Here is a 17,138-nt window from a genome sequence, read left to right as displayed (position 1 = left end):
TTGATTAGTGAGTTGTTTATGATTCTGGTGCTGATTTTGGTCGAGAGACTGGGTTTGATTTACCATATTTCCTCAAATAAAAGACGATAGTCTATTAAAAGCTGGGTTTTTCATACTGGCCAGGGGCATGATCGACACAAACAAATAAAGGCCAGCCCCAAAAACAGGCCGGGGAAAAAAAAGGGGTGGATAAACTCCTGGTGCCTGTTATATAATGTGCATGCCAGTTAAGCATAAGGTAGTTAGCTGGATGTAACTCCAGTTCTATGAGTTGCATAGCCCTCTAACTGACTGTCACAGAGAGGGGAGGGGGATGGAGGAGATGCGATATCATTTAAATACGGGGATAACAGCGTATATTTTAATAATATTGACAGCAGCGACACTACATGAGCATGGGTAGCCAGGGTAACCAGGGTAACTTGGCTAAGCCAGCGAGCATCCATGAGCATGCTACCAACATGCAACTGCTAAGTGGTGCACTGCCAAAACATTCCAGGTGGAACTCAAGTGCTAGAATTATTGTTCTGCATGTCAGAGTAAGTGGATTACCATAATTACCGGTAATGCAGTAAAAATAATTTAACAGAGTAAACGGAAGCAGATCAGAAAACAAGGAACCTTCATACTAAAATATGCAAAAATATACTTTTCAAACAGAGAAAATTAGAAACAAAGGCCTCTCTCTAATGTAAACCTGCTTCCAATAAAGGCCTAGTATCCTCTGCAGTTGAGGTAAATAAAGGCCCCGGCCACTATTTGAGGAAATACGGTAATTTGCTGTAATGTATTGCCATCCAGAATTCATGGTCCTGTTGCACAGTGTACTGCCTGTATCTATTTTTTACTGGTTGTTGCTTATAAGAAAAACTAAGACACAGTATGTGAGAGCAGGTAATCTGAGCCCCCCAGCACGCCTCTTTGGTGGGCCAGGTGCCTGTTGACGAATGAGGTTAGTGTTGCTGTCGAAACCCCGTGAGGGAAAGTTCCACAGTGGGGCAGGGTGCAGACTGACAACTTTTGTGCCGTCCTGCTTTTACAAGACTGCACTAGTCAGCGTCCTCAGGGAGAGGGGCGAGAGACAATAACAACATCCTTTTCCAGGGTCATTCAAGTCATCGCCACGTCTACCACTCCAGCTCCTGCATTTTTCATTCTCTTCACCACCCCAACTGAGGCCCAACAGGTTTTGATTGGATCCCAAGATACACACTCTTGGCAGGGTTGGCAGACAGATGAATGCAGCATGCAATCACAAGCAGAAACAGACACAAATTCACAAGTCTATCTGCAGTACTTGTCTTTTCTCTCGTCCTCTTTCCTTCTCCCTCTTTTAGTACATGCGCACACACACTCTCTGTCCCCCCACACACACTCTCACATACATAAGCCTCTGGCCTAGTCTGCATATCTACTTTATCTTTCATGTGTGTTTAAAAATTTATTCACAGTATTTCCCTTTAGACCTTCATTCCAATGGTGTTACAGCAAAAAAAACATTCATACATAATGTTATTGATATACTGCTCTTACCCTTGTGTTGCTGCACAATGTGATGCAAATAAACAAGCCTGTAATCTCCTGTCCAGTGATTCACAGCAATGGCCTGGGATAAAACAAACAACAGTGGGAGACACGTTTGACTCTGGTAGCAAGCCTGGAGCGAGAAGTCTTTGCTAAGATGAGAGAGAGGCTGTGTAGTTGAGATGCTCATCTGCTATTCTGTTTGTCTGTGGCACGATGAAAAGCATTCTTACCAAATCCACTGGAGGAGAGGCATATTGGAGAGGGATTGGTCTTGCTGCCGGTTGGCATGGCAGCAGAGTCGTGCTTGACGGCTCACAGACAGGACTGTTCTCAGAAAGGCATTTATACTCTATGTATTTATACTGTCTTTAGTCTGAAAGGAGAGGACTAAAAAACAGTGTTTGTGCTACTAATCTGCAAACTATGTAGGAGAGGGATTTGTGAGTACTGAACACATTTTCCTTGCAGTGTACAGGGAAGTAATCCTATCTGTTTGTGCTGTATATAAAATGTCTTTGTTGCTTGGATTCTCTTCACTGTGACTGTACAACAGTTTGGTATATATGTCAGTGCATTTGTAAATCTGAGAAACCGCTGTTTGACATGGTGATTCTGAACACATGGCGATGTGTAATGATCAGGGCATCCTGCATTATTGATGAGCCATCTGTCAAAGCTCTGGAGCTGTCTGAAGGATGATTTTTAGTGAGCAAAGCTTCCCTCTCCACTGACCTCCATCGAGAAGGCACCAAGAAGCTAAACTGATGTCTCATCCTTTTCCAAAATCATTTTTATATTCATGTTAGTCTGGTTTGCATTTAAATAAATAAATGTTTTATGCATCAACTAGTTTATCTACCATTTGCACATTTAAACATGACATGAAATCTGTGAATATACCCTTTTGCAGACGTACAATTTCAGTTTAACCTTTCCCAATAAGTTTGTTTGTACTGCTGACAAACTTCCTGTATAACTTTCCAAATCAAAGGCAGCAGAGTCAGTAAAGTTATCGACACCCCTCCCCTTCAGTTTATTTAACATCACAGAAAAATCCATTTTTAGTCTTGCTCGTGTCCCTCCATGTTGTTTTATTGAAACCAGCTTGAACTGAATCTGTCAAGCCTGTGCAAAATGTAAACAATGTCCTTGAAATCCAAATATCCGAATTGGCAGCACTGACTGAGAGGTTAGCGTGCCTGTTGATGCAAATGGCAAAGTGATTAATCCCAGACTGTGAAGAGTCAGTAAAACAAGGCTTTATTGAATGCAGTGAAGCCACTGGTTACACACACAGGTATAAATAATAAAGACTGAACTCCTGAACTTCTGCGTGTCTTAAGTGCTGAGGTTGATTGATGTTAGCCTTGGCACACCAAAGGAGTCTGGAGCATGGCCATATGCTTCTCCACCTCATAATGTTTACCAGTATTATGGGTTGGCAAGGTGACCAGTGGAGGGAGAGACTGTCACATAATTATAGGGTCACAAAGTTTGATCACCACAACAAACAAGAAATATTTAGCGCACTGATAGAAATGATGATTTTATTTATGCTTTTCTCAACTGAAATGTATATTATCATTTGTGTGAGTGAATTGCATGACAGTTGATCCATGAAACCTGTTAAAACCATCATGTCAAAACCAGTATTGTTTTAAAGAATGCAAAGAAATTTTTCCACTTATAATATTTCATTTTCAGCCAGCAACAGCTCCTGCATTTTATTCAGTGATTGTTATTTTTATAGTCAGAAAAATACAGTGTATTTTAAAATATATAGTAGTTACCTGGATGTAATTCCAGTTCTATGAGTACGTGTGTAGCCCTCTAACGGACTTCATTATTGGGCTTGTAGTTGTGGTACTCATAGAACTGGAGTTACATCCAGGTAACAACTATTTCTATGCTCCGCCCACTAGTGGGTTTCGCTGTTGGTCAAAACCTGAAGTGAAGGATGTAAGGATAAGATGTGGCCCCAGCTGGGCCTGAACCAACACTAGTCCAAACCCACACAAAAAACACCTTAGTCCGTTCCAGACGATGTCCCCTCAGATCGCATCACTGATCCAGTGAGCAAGAGGCTCCCTGAGTCCGACCGCCGTGGCAATAGCTGGTATGTCTTCCTGAAGGCCACTGTGCACTTCACATAATATCTGAGCACACGCACAGGGCACAAAGTGTGAAGACGCTCTTCTTTCCTGTCTGTGTGAGGAGGGAGGAAGAAAGCCTTCAAGCGAATAATCCTCAACCTGAACGAGGAGGTGATGACCTTAGGCCTGAAGGCCGAATTTGGTCAAAGGTCCACCGACCCCCTATCATCACTGAAAGACAAGCAGGAGGGGTGCATCAACAATGCGGACAATTCGCCTACCATCTTAGCTGATGCCAGGGCTAAGAGGAGCGCCATCGTGATAGACAGCACCTCTAGGTTTGCCTGATCCAGAGGTTCAAAAGGTGGACCTGCTAGGCAGTCCAGCACTGTCTGGAGGTCCAGATGAGTGATGAGTGGGAGGCCTCAGCCTGTGGGCCCCTCATAGGAAGTGCTTCACCAAGGGGTAGTTCCTGGTGGTGAAGCGATGTAGACCATTATGGCCCACCGTAATTGCCATCACAAACACCCCAAAGGTGGATACGGTGCGACCACTGTCGAATAAACCCTGCAGGATATCCAAGATACCCTTCAAGGGAGGCCCCTGGCTTCACACCAGTCCGCAAATACCCACTAATGAGTAAGCCCTTGAGGTAGAGGGGGCATGCGCATTCTGAATCATGGAGACTACAGCAGCTCAAGGAGCGGCCCCACTCCTCCTGGAGTGGATCACCCTGGACAACAAGTCCTCCCCTGTGTTGAGAGACCCCAGAATGTGGCAGGCTCTCAGAGCAGAGGTGGTGATCTGCCCAGGTCAGGACAGTCACCGCCACCCTGTACATAGTCTTGTGATACCAGACAATTGGAGATCTCCACTTACCGAAGTCTGGGGATTTCTAAATATATGGTAGTTGCTTGAACCGCAGTGAGAACAACCACTAACAAACTTACACCTCTTACATTTTGTCAACGACACACATTCCAAGAAATGATGCTCTCCCCCCAATTCTCCTCCATTGTGAACTGCATGTCACTGCCCCAATATGAAGGGCCGCCCTAAAGACCCGTCTTCAGTCTCTATGAGCAAAGTGTTTAGACTGACCTGTGAGTCTACCCTATGCAGGACCAGGGATCTGACACCCCCTGTCTGTTGAGGTAATCCTCCACAGTGGTGTTGTCTGACCACACCATGACATGCTTCCACCTCAGCTGTGGGGAAAAATGGTGCAGCACCTTCTCAACCGCTATGAGCTCCAACAGATTGATATGGCAGAGGGAGCTTGGCCACGTGCCTCCCACCCTAGCCTGGTTGCAGCCAACCAGCCAACGTATATATATATACATGTCCTATCAGAAGAGGGATGAGGAGAGTGAAGAGAGAGAGGGAGAGATAACAGAGGCAGAGGGGGAGAAAGCGAGTCACAGTGCAGGTGCCTCCTCCTCCTCCTCCTCCTCTCCACCCCTCTGGCCGCCTCTGTGTTGTTCGTGTTGTCGGTGTTTTGTCAGTCTGCGTCCAGCTTGTGCTGAAGCTGCTGCTACTGCGGGTTCCCGTGCCATGTGCCTGATTCCCTGTTGTCACTGATTTGTTGCTGCTCTCCCTCTGTCTCTGACAGAGAGAGAGACAGCACTTCTTGTTGCTGCTGCTTCCCTGCCGGAAAAAGTAACAGCAGCAGCTTCAGCGTGAGCTGGACGCATACCAACAAAACACCTAAAGCACAAGCAACAACGAGGTGGCCAGCTGATATCTGATATCTGAAAGCACAGCTTCATATCATATCTATGTCTAAACTCAGCAGTCTATCTAGCACAAAACAACTGTCATGTAAATGTAATTGTTTACAAAGTGAGTTTTTCAAACAGCTGAGAATTTGTTTTGTAGTCCAGTTAAAGAGGCCTGGAGCTCTCCCAGAGTCAACATACAGTGTAACTAGTTCAAGGTTTAATGAAAAACTATATTTCAATGACTACAAATAGCATCAGTGCCTGTCAAAAAGCTACATCAGCATTCATAACTGCTAAACAGTAAGAACAGCCGCTTATGCTGCACTGTCAGCCAACCTGAGATTTGTCCTGAACACACTAGCAATCTCCAGTTCATTTTTATTCATTTAATTCAGGCAATAAATAATCTCATCTCTCACCGCTGAGAAACTGTAACTGTAACCTGCTGTTCAAGATTTTTTTTTCTTGTTTAATTTGGTTAAGCCTTTATTTCCCTGGGCAGTTCCATTTATATTAACAATCTCTCCAGAAGGGCGAGGCAATGCCAAGGAAACAGCACCATGGCAAGTATTAAAGGTGCTGACAAACTTTTAACAAGCAAAAATGCAATTAAAATCTACTAACATGCATGTGTAGAGGTCGAACTGTACCACAAGAATGCCAAAACCCAGCAAGTACTGGCTCATAGTTGTAGTATAACTGAGAAAAGTCATATTTCGTGTTAACGTCCTGCTGTTTCTCTGTCTCACCCTACTAGGTATGATTTTGTGGAGATAGAGGATCCGACTGAAAAGACCATCCTGGGTCGCTGGTGTGGATCCCAGTCAGTACCAACTACTCACATTTCCAAAGGTAGTCAGATCAGGATCCGCTTCATCTCTGATGAGTACTTCCCCTCTGAGCCAGGATTCTGCATCCACTACTCCCTTCTGCCTGTGGTAAGTACAGTATCAATGGTCAGGAGCTGAAAAACGTGCATTGTGAGTTTATATTGTTGAGAGTTTAGCTGTCATATAATGTTTCAGCTTCTATCTCCATTTGTAAATGCACCAACCTCAGGGAGTTGACATGGCAGTATGCAAACTTTCTCCATCCAAACACAATTAAAATAATTTCCTTGTTGCATAGCATGCTCTCTTAATTGGCTTAATTGTCTTAATTGGTTATACATTTCTGCTTTAGTGTACTGCAGGTTTTGAGCATTTTGATGAGAAATTATGTTGAAGCACTTTGGAACATCTGGCACTTGTACCATCATTTATTTTCCTTATGAGGATGCACAGACGCCAGAACGTCTTATTCACTTTTACACAGGGAAAACAAAATGTCCACAATCTCTGCACTGACAGAGGTGAGTACAAAGTTTCCCTCCTAAGGGTGTAGTACATACATTTCCTGAAAGGATTGAAACTGGAATTTTCTGCAACAGACCCTGGAGTAGTTCCAAAACAGCACAACAATTCAAAACAACACTCTGTCTTGTGCTACTTCTTGGAGTTACAGATTACAGATTGTCTTTTAGTGGACAAAATTGACTTCAAGTGGTTTCAAACTCAGTCATTTTCTCATTTTCTGTGTCTAGTATTGTTGCCACATTTATAATCATAATAACTAATAACTGTTATGTCCTATTTTATTGATCTATATAAAACCATATCCTTTAAACCTGTACTGTATCTAGAAATCCAGTCAAGGTGTCTCAGTGTCACTGATGGTGTTGCTTGAGACTGAGATGGAGAAAATAAGTGGCTTGCCATTCACAAAGAGGTCTGACCCTCAGGGGGATTCATTCAAGCCCCTGAAATGAAAGTAGGAATTAAGAGATAGAAGTGCTTTTTGTGTGGAAAATTGTCACGCTGCTGTCTGTCTGTCTCATTTTCTTTTCATGTTTTATCCTCACATACATTAGCCCAAAAGTAATATCCGCTTTTATGTGCTTTTTACAGTATTCCATTTTACAAAGATACCCATGTTATTTTACTCTATATTTAGTCCTACAATATATATCTGGCAAAAGAACATAACCACTTTTTCTTTCTTCTGTTTCCTATTATTTTTCTTGTTCTTTTGCCCGCAACCAAGACTGTAATAACATTTTCCATTCACCTTTCAGACCTTTGGGAGATATGCAGGTAGAAAAATGTATCCAGAGTTTTGTACAGCATAACCTTAAATTCTTACAGAGCATCAGGGAGAGGCCCATGCAACAGATGTACCATGAAAGTTTGTGTCAAGTGTGATTATGTATACACTTTGCTAAGATATGAGCTTCATATCAATGGGTGGAGCCAAAAAAACAATATAAAAAAACAAAATACCTCGGTTGTATCTGCCCTCCAGTGTTATGGATCCCCAGTATATATATATATATATATATATATATATATATATATATATATATATATATATATATATATATATAAAATGTTATTTCTGTAAGTAAACTCACAACAAGTACAGCTACATCAGTGCCATCAGTACTAGTCACCACTGTTGCTATTTTTCTGCCCCAATGTTTCATGGTTATAACTAGTTAACTATCTAGCTGAAGGAGGATTGCATCACCATTCTTATTCCTGCCTACAAAGCTCAGATTGGCCAATTGTTTCTCCGAGCCAGGGAAACAGCCATCAATGAGCTCAACACCAGACCAATTTAAATTGTTGAATGAATCAGAGATGTGGGCAGTGATTCAGAGGTTAGGAACCAGCTTGGCTAGTCAAAAATTATCTTACCAGAATAACTACAGTTCTTTGGATCCACCCATTAAATTTGAATTGAAGCAGTGAGATTTTTTTTTTTTTTTGCCTCTACAGTTCTGCCTCAAACACATGCTTGAATAACTACTGTAAAATTCAAATATCTGAAAAAATATTTTTTAAAAAAGACTTCAGACTTTAGTCATCTTTACCTTGATCCTCTTCCAATCCCTCATTCTCTTTCACTTTCTTTTTTTCTGTCCTGGTCTTAAGACCACACACACACATACACAGAATCCCTTTGTCCCTGATCCCTTCGCTGACAAAAGCCCGGAGATAAACTGAAGAGACAACTGCCATGTTTTAACCTGTCATGTTTTAGTTCTGTTCACTTGCTTTAAGTAAACAGCTCTACTCCTCATTAATCCCTAATGGCCTGCAGCACTGTGCAATCTGACAAGCACAAATAGGCAACTGAGGTCACTGATGGCGCTTTATATCCTCTCTCTTTCTGCTTGAAAAGCTTTCCTGTTCTTTTATCCCTCATACACATTGTTATTGCATTCTTTCCTCACCCTTAAAACCCAAAACAACATTGTTCATAGCAACTACTAACTGACACAGGATTCAGTGTCATGCTGGGTATCAAGGCTGTATTTTTCGAAAATATATGTTGAAAGTAAACAGTTTATCATTGCATGTACAAGCTTCCTGTGGTAGAGATAATGAATGTTGTTGAATTACAACTTCTAGTGCAAATAGCAGCTTGCAGACAAATCGGCCTCAAAGGGCTTCATAATCTGTAAAACATACAACACCCTCTATCCTTAAATGCTAAATTCAGATAAGGAAAAACTCCTCCCAAAAAATAAAGAAGACATCTCAAGAAGAACAACAGACCAGGGATCCCTCTTCTGGGATGGACAGACATGCAATGATGAAATTAGACTATGGAGAAACAGAATGACAATATTAGGTAAATAGTATGAAAATATATATAAAGAATATAAGCAGCCTTTGTCAATTACGCCCCAAAACTATGGAACAGTCTACTGATAGATATCAGGGAAGCCGGCTCGCTCGATAGTTTTAAAATAAAGCAAAAAACTTGTTTCTTCTCCTTAGCCTTTCACTAGCTTTTTCCCTCTTATGTACATTTACATGTTTTATGTTCATTTTATGCCATTTATGTCTTTTTTGATGTGAAGCATTTAGTGCATGGAATTTCTTTTGCCATAAAGCACTTTGAGCTGCATTTCTTGTTTGTAGGGAAGGTGCTATACAAATAAAGTTGTTGTTAGTATTAGTATTATTATTATTAAAGAATATATATCAGAGGACATTGAGCAACTTCCAGGTGCCAAATAATATGAAAATAATACTTGGTCAATAGTTTATTTTGTGAAATTTAAACTTGTTTTTCTACAAAAGGAATTTCTTCATTTAACAAACACACAAGTAGCTGTCAAAGAACTTATATACACTAAACCAAAATAGTCTAAAATCAGAAAATTGTTAATTTAAATTAGGAACTATTTGATCAAGCATTAGTAAACTAAACTACAAATCTGGACAGAAATTCAGTGCCTGCTTCTGGCACTTGACAATTATCAATACTTCAGAGATGAGGTTTTATATCCATATCTATATGAGAATGTATTGGATTATTACTTAAATAATCATATGAGGGTTAGTGTTATCAGATGAATATAAAGTCAAATAAAATCATATATATATATATATATATATATACATATTATTATTTTTTTTTTTTTTAAATTCAAATACTTATAGCAGAATGAAACTATTCTACTGTGAGGTGAAATATCTGCCACCAACTGTATGACGGAACAAGAGGCCAAGTTTGTCTTTCATTTTCCAACTCTAGAAGGTGCGGAAACCATGAGGGGGAAAAGGAAGTTTTGGCCTCTGCAGGTTCAGTTTGGTTTTACTTTGAACCTTCCTCCGACAGAGGAGGAGCACGCTAGAACAGCAGCACTCTGTTTCCTCTGTGGTCAAGCAGCTACTGGAACCTCGTGCCACGCAGGGGCCAGCACTTTACTTTATATTTAAACAAGCAATAATTCCTCCCCACCACTTCTATGGAATGGAAGGGGGAAAAAAATAAGACCCGGTCTGTAATTCACAGGAACTGATTTTGGGAAAGCGAACGGGCCGGGGCGAAGAGGTTGTTAAAACACAGAAGAGAAGGAGTCTGTTGAATGGAGCGTGAGGGGTGTTGGGTGGTAGGCGTTGTGGGTTAAAAGAGCAAACAAAACATACATCATTGTCTCTGTGGAGGTCCCAATCCAGAATTAAACTGCACTGCTACGCTGGCATTAAGATCACTCTACCCACTTTGTCTGCTGTAATGGATTGAAAAAAGTTTTACACTCTCAAGATAAAAACCGCTCATTATGTTTCTCTGGATAACAGCACAAACTAAATACATAAAATCTACAATGTGACTAGAGAAATTTAGATAGAGAAGTTAAGACTAAAATCTTTGTTAAAGCAGATGGTAATGACTGGCAAAGCCATGCAGGAGTTTTACCGTTGGCATGATGAAATTAAGGTCTGTTTTTACACCAACCTCAATTGCAGTGTGTGGTGTATAGTGAGAGAGTAAAAACACTTTTTTCACGCACAACAGACCTTGTTGCTTACTCAAAGCTCTCTTGTGCAAGGAAGTGGTTTGCAACTTCATGTGAAAGAGAAGATATTGTTTTCCAGATGTCTCCCAAGATGCTATTTCAGAATTGTCATCTCAACATAGTTAGCTGAACCTGTCATTTTAGTTACCAGAAATACGTATGTGTGGTTGTGCTGTGTAAGAACAAAGAGTGCTGGAAATGAGGTAATCATAGCTTGAAAATTAGGTTATTTCTAAAGGGGCAGGGGGTTCAGGGAGTTTGGTAGTGATAGGAGGTGACTCACAAGTTATTGCACTTTGATACGTCACGTAACCTAGAAAAAAAGGTCCAACCTTTTACCATTCACCAGATCCTGTCAATTATTCTATGGCGCAGTCTGCATATATTATCTTCTTATTGTAATATCCACAACTGCACATATTTCAGAAGACTAGTTTGAGGACAGAACACTCCATTATGTCTGCCTTGGTCTGCTGGATCAGCTATTTTCTACATAAAAGACTGACACAAACTGCAACCAACAGGAAAGTCCTTTCACCAAGGAGCTGAGGAACATAATAAATGCCAGTCTGGGTTTGAGTTTAATACCTTAAATTTAATGTCTTACAAGGTTCAGGTTGTCCTTAAGGTTAAATACTTAGTTTTATAAAGAATAATAGTTGCAATTTTAGTTCATTTGAAATTAGTGTGTGCAAGGGCACTATGCAAGAAAAGATTAAAGGCTAATTTAGGCACAGACAGTTCAAAATTATCATCATGCAAAAATAACTGTCTGGAAAAAAGAACTATAATCTCTGAATTTACACTGTGCATTTACCAAATTTGTAACTGCATAATGTTGCTCTTTATCCTTCCATTGCAACAGTGCTATATCCCACTGTTACCTTTATTTATGCAGAAGACATTTTCGAAATCTATGCACATTGTGCTTTTGGTAAATGGAAACAAGCAGCTTAGTACATCCTTTGTTTCCATGCAGTCACTGTCAGACATAAATAAAATGTCTAGGCTGACCTGGTGGCTCAGTGGTCCAAGCCCAAGACTTTGCTAAATGTCATCCCACTCACTCTGTTTCAGTCCCTTCTATTAATATGTTCCTTAAACTTCTTTTTTTTTAAACATCTTATTAACACAAAAATGGAAACAAAGGAAGAGTTGGTTATGGTGATCAAACAGCCTTTTTCTATTATACTTTTCAACATTTTTATCAACTAACTGCATGCGTGTTCATACATCAAGTCTTTGTGTGTCAAACACATTGACACATTGCTCTGAATTCAGTCAGAGGTTATGGTGGTCCATTTAAGTGCTTTGTTCCTGAATTTCTGAAATGGGAGCCCTCATCTGCTACTTATAGTTTATTCACATCATCTTGATGTGTCTCTTAAGGATTGCTTGGCTAGTCTATCTGAAGCCGAGCTTGCAGAGCACTGCTAATTGGGGGAGTGTTGCACCGTCGACATTCACAAGCTGTTAATGGCTTCCAGTCCGCACTGCTAGCCACTGCCAAGGCTCGACTAATAAGAATCACAGCTTTCCTCTGTTGTCTGGAAATGCAGCTCTGTTCAGAGAAAGGACTGTCCAGTTCACTCTTACTTGTGCTTGTGTGCTATATGATCTGTCCATTCTCCATAAATAGTCTTTTCACATTTGTGTCTATTTATCTCAGTAGGTGCCAAATAAACCAAAGATATGCACAGTGGTTATCAAGGCAGTCTCATTACAATGAGTCAAATCTATGGCATGAACACAGCTGTGCATCAGCTGTATTTTTGCAGCCTGTGGTGCAGCCATGTCAAACCACTGGCATCTTCTTTTAAAGTCTACTCATTCAGTGAGAATGCCAAAGGGTGTTGGGTTTTGACAGCGTATGTTATATGGACTTATGCTGTCAATAAATCTAAAGGGTGTTCCCTGTTTTACAACTATCCATTCAGTGTGAAAATGCCAAAACAATTGCTGATCTGTTTTACTAATTAATTGCCTATCACAAAAGTAACTACAGTATATCTGTCTTAAATCTCTGTGCTGCCCCCGCTGGGATCCAGCTGAAATGCACACTCTGGAGTAATTCCACAACGTCTTCATGTTAATGAACTCCATATTAACCCTGGAAAGCACGTAAATCCCTCCAGTATCTTGGTTTGATATTTGTATTCTTGTGAAATAAATAAGCCACTTGTCTGAAACCTTTTGTCCAAATGGTTTTCCCAGTAGCATGAATACTTTCATTTTTAGCATAAGTATCCATAACAGGAATCAAACCACAAATCCTTGCAATGCGGTGCCTTGGCCTCTGACGAAAGGGAAACTTTTCCTCTTCTAACCCCCATTTCTCACTGGATTCCTTTCTAATTCCCCCCCTAGAAGTCATCAAAGGGAAGATACAGATTCCTGGAATCTGTTTTTTTTTTTCAAACATTTCTGCCTCTCCAAAGGCTTTAAGACCCAGCTGCCAACAGCCGATGTTTTCAATGCTCCACAAGCTGCATTTTTTTTTTAAGTGTCACAATGTTGCCTTCTACCTGTCAGTCACATAAGATTAGAGAGACCAGCGAGCTGACATGTTGGACAAACGCAGCGTCACAGGACTGAAAGGTTTAACAGATTAGCCTCTTCTCTCGTGGGAAGACCAACACCCCAGGTATCAATCTTCTCTGTGACTGCATGCTGTAGCCTGGAGGGCTGGGAGTTTGAAACAAATAATGCTGCCACCTAAAGGGAGCTAAATAGACAAATGTTGTTATGCAAAGTGAGGCAGATGGGGTGACAGAGATGTGATCACATTTGACAACCTAAAAAATGATGTAATTTATTTATATTTGCCCCTCAACTCAAGCGCATGGAATCATTTCAAATGTATTAAATGCCTTATGTACCTTGCAGGAGTTCAGCATGCATGACAATCTTGCAATTTTTCCCACCCAGAGCTTGATTTGCAGGGAGGTACTGATTGCGAAAGCAGGGACACACCCAGCATTCCCACAGTGTAGTTGAAAACAGACCTGCCAGGTGGTATATTTAATTGAAATATTCATTTAGTCTGTGGAGGAGTAGGTTTTCTTTATCTGCTGTCAGATATAGATGATAAAGTGGTTATCCAATGCAGTGTCCAGTGTGGAAATGCCTTTCAACAAAATATCTCTCTGTGATAAAGAGCTCTAGTCACAGTATTTCCACACATCACCAGATCTCACAAATAGAGCTTTGATTGGCTACCAGCCGGTCAGGGCAGTCATAGTTTCGGTTTAAATCAACTCTAGTCCAAACCACTGTAGCATTTAATGAGCCTGAACTCAATTTAAACTCAATTTTTCACCATGACATAAAATGTACCACTGTAGAGTCTTATTATACCTTAATAGTTTTTCACATTGTCGACATAAAACACATCTTGTCAGTGCTGACAAAGTTGTTCCTTCTGTATAATTTTCTTGTTTTAGTATTTATAACCTAGGGCAAGCTTGCAAGTTCCAAAATGTCACAGAAAGTGGCTGACCTGTAAACTTCCTCAGGCAGTTGAAGGGAGTTTTAAGGGTGTAACCTAAATGTCTATAAAAGTCTGTATGGTCAATTTATTATTGTCTCCAAGTGCAATATTTCTGTACTTCTGTAATGCTCACGTTAGGTTTTCTATTAATATAATGATGAAACATTGTGAATTCACATATAACGAGTATATATCTAGCAAGTCACAAATGTTGATACTGAACATTTGTGTAAAATGTTCACTGATGTTCACTGTATTACATTTCTTTTCCAGTAAAATATTCTCCTCTCGTAACAAAAGCATGATAAAGTTTTTTCATGGTTATTTTAAGACACCCACAGCAACTTGGTTAAAGTTGGGGAAAGATCATAGTCTTAGTTAAATATCTAAAATGTCAACAGTTTATTTTATTAACACTAATCTTCCCCTAACCTTAATAAAAATGTTTTTGTTGCCTAAACCCTAACCACACACAGGACTCAGGATGCGAACCCTGGTTTCCATAATCCAGGCAGCAATTACATTTCTATTCTAAACATATTTGGCAAAAGAAACATAAAAATATAGTTTCTAAGGAACAAGGATGCTATTGCAGACCTCATAATGTTGGGAGAGTAGTGTGTATCCGATGGAGGGTTCAGATGGCACAAGAGCACATTATACAGCTCTGGTAGAGAAAAACAAAGACATTTTTAGTTCCCCGTAGCAACGCTGATTCATCATCTTTAGCCCTGCAGAAAGCAGATCAATGAGGGACAACAGGGAATCTCAAATACAGGAAAGCCTTAGACCGTCTGCCTGCCACTGGTGTATCGCCACCAAAGACCTGATCCTGCTTCTTACAGGAAGGGTTAAATAGATCTGCTCTAATTGGAACGTTGCACATGCATTTCTATGTGCTATAGTGTACAGCCACATCAAAAGCAGAGCCTAAGCAGGACTCATTTTAATACATAATATAGGTAAATAATTTGATATTGTATCTACATAAAGGCCCTTTCTGTTCCGTCTCTCACCATTTCATTTGTTGGTTTTCCTGCAGAGTGTATCAGAACCCGAAAGTCCTGCAGTGCTTCCTCCATCCCTACAGGGAATTGATGAGTTGTCAGAGGCTGTGGCGGGGCTGAGCACTGTGGAGGAGGTCATGAAGTACCTGGAGCCGGAGCGATGGCAGCTGGATATGGAGGAGTTGTACAAACCCTCATGGCATGTCCTGGGGAAATCCTTCATCCATAATAAGAAAGTCAGAGGTAGGACACTTTAAACTTGTGTGTTATCATTTTAAATTAAACGTTCAAGAATGTAGAATTGAATATAAACTCAAACATACTTTTACTTATTTGCTGTAAAAAGTGAAATATGCAAATTGTATTGACGTGAAGTTATTCTGATTTTCTCTGTGACTTTGAGGAGGGGCCGATCTCAATCAGTTGAGGGAGGAAGTTCGACTGTACAGCTGCACTCCACGCAACTTCTCTGTATCCCTGCGTGAGGAGCTAAAGAGGACGGACGCCATTTTCTGGCCCAGCTGCCTCCTGGTGAAGCGCTGTGGTGGAAACTGTGCCTGTTGCTCTCATCGCTGCTACGACTGCCAGTGTGTTCCTGCCAGGGTCACCAAGAAATACCATGAGGTAAATATGAATTCGGGCATGAAAATAGTGATAGTCACTATTTGAATTATTTGGCTGCAAAAACATACTTATTTTAGAGAAAACATGTTGCCTAATCTGTTACTTTACCATAAATATAATTAATGTATTTTTCAAGAAAACAGTTCTAAATTACATAAAGCTTTGAAACAAATTTGTGATTTGGGGCTATATATATAAAAATAGCTTATATTGACACAGAATTTTGAAAATCCAGTTTTGCCGCCATGAAGTAATGCATTTTACATTTTCAGTAGAATTAAAAGCAATTTATTTTAAATAATGAAGGTAGTTCCTGTGGCATGACCATCAGCCTCCTCTCTCTTCTCTCTGACAAAGTTAAAAAAAGTGATACCTACACAAACCCAACCAGAAACCAGTTAGCAGAATCTTCCTATAGCGTTTGATTACAAACAGATCTAAGGAAATGCAAAGCAAAACATTATGGCAATAACAGTTACCAAGATACTACCAAAGTAGCAGCTTACTACATTCAAAGGGTGCTTAATCTATTTTCAATTTCATATTTTTTGTGTGTGCCCCATTAGCAGTGAAGACCAGAAATTATTATGTTAATTGATGCCTCTGTATGGTATAATATTTCATCTTGCAACTTTGTACACTAGATTTAACTATTCATAAAATAACATCATATTTTCTAAGGATGTTCTTGGTCCTTAATCCAATTGATTTTGTTCATCTGTATAGTAGCATTTAGTTTAGTGCACTTAAAAATTTCCTGCTGCACACAAGATACATTATAAAGTAATAAGTTGACATTTTCTGAGCGCATTCATTCTCTCCACTGAAGAAACCCTTTTGAAATTGGCGAGACCATAACCAGTTCTGCAGAACCATTAACAGGTCAAACTTAACATTTTACCCCAACTACTTAACTGTAGCAGCAGGGCTGTACAAGCAGCAACATTCACATTTGTCTTTTTTGACAACACACTTTTAATAGTTTGTGAAGGATGCACTTCCAAGTTTTGATGATGATCATCTCTTGTTACCATGGAGTTTAAGTGCCCTTATTGTAAGTTCCTTTTAACAAAAGTGTCTGCCAAATGAATTTGAAGTGATGCTATTTGCTCCATCCTCATGTGTATATTTTTGGTTACTTTTCATCTTTGGCTTGAAATGAAATGCAATGGGCTTGAAAATTGTGTTTTGAAAGCCAGATATTAAGTCATAGATATTTTCAAACCTCGAAAGATGGATGGTATATTAATCATTTTTGTGCTCTGGGTGCATAGGCTTTCAGTGGAAAAGACTGAAATATTGTTAAAAAAAAAAAAAAAAAAA

At 40.0% G+C, this 17,138-nt stretch overlaps 1 protein-coding gene across 3 annotated transcripts in view; it reads left to right on the top strand.

The window, feature by feature from the left end:
- Window positions 1-17,138, top strand: part of pdgfc (platelet derived growth factor c) — a 51,078-nt gene that overhangs the window by 32,683 nt on the left and 1,257 nt on the right. For 2 of the 3 annotated variants that reach the window (XM_042419162.1, XM_042419164.1), the window contains exons 3-5: window positions 6,099-6,279; window positions 15,227-15,434; window positions 15,595-15,815. In XM_042419162.1, the coding sequence (XP_042275096.1) occupies window positions 6,099-6,279; window positions 15,227-15,434; window positions 15,595-15,815 (610 nt within the window). The remainder of the gene's footprint in view (window positions 1-6,098; window positions 6,280-15,226; window positions 15,435-15,594; window positions 15,816-17,138) is intronic. The other variant, XM_042419163.1, reaches the window with a different exon arrangement.

The sequence above is a fragment of the Thunnus maccoyii genome, chromosome 8 (assembly GCF_910596095.1).
Source record: "Thunnus maccoyii chromosome 8, fThuMac1.1, whole genome shotgun sequence".
NCBI lineage: Eukaryota > Metazoa > Chordata > Actinopteri > Scombriformes > Scombridae > Thunnus > Thunnus maccoyii.
Note: the sequence above shows the minus strand (reverse complement) of the source record. Positions and strands in the feature narration are given on the sequence as shown.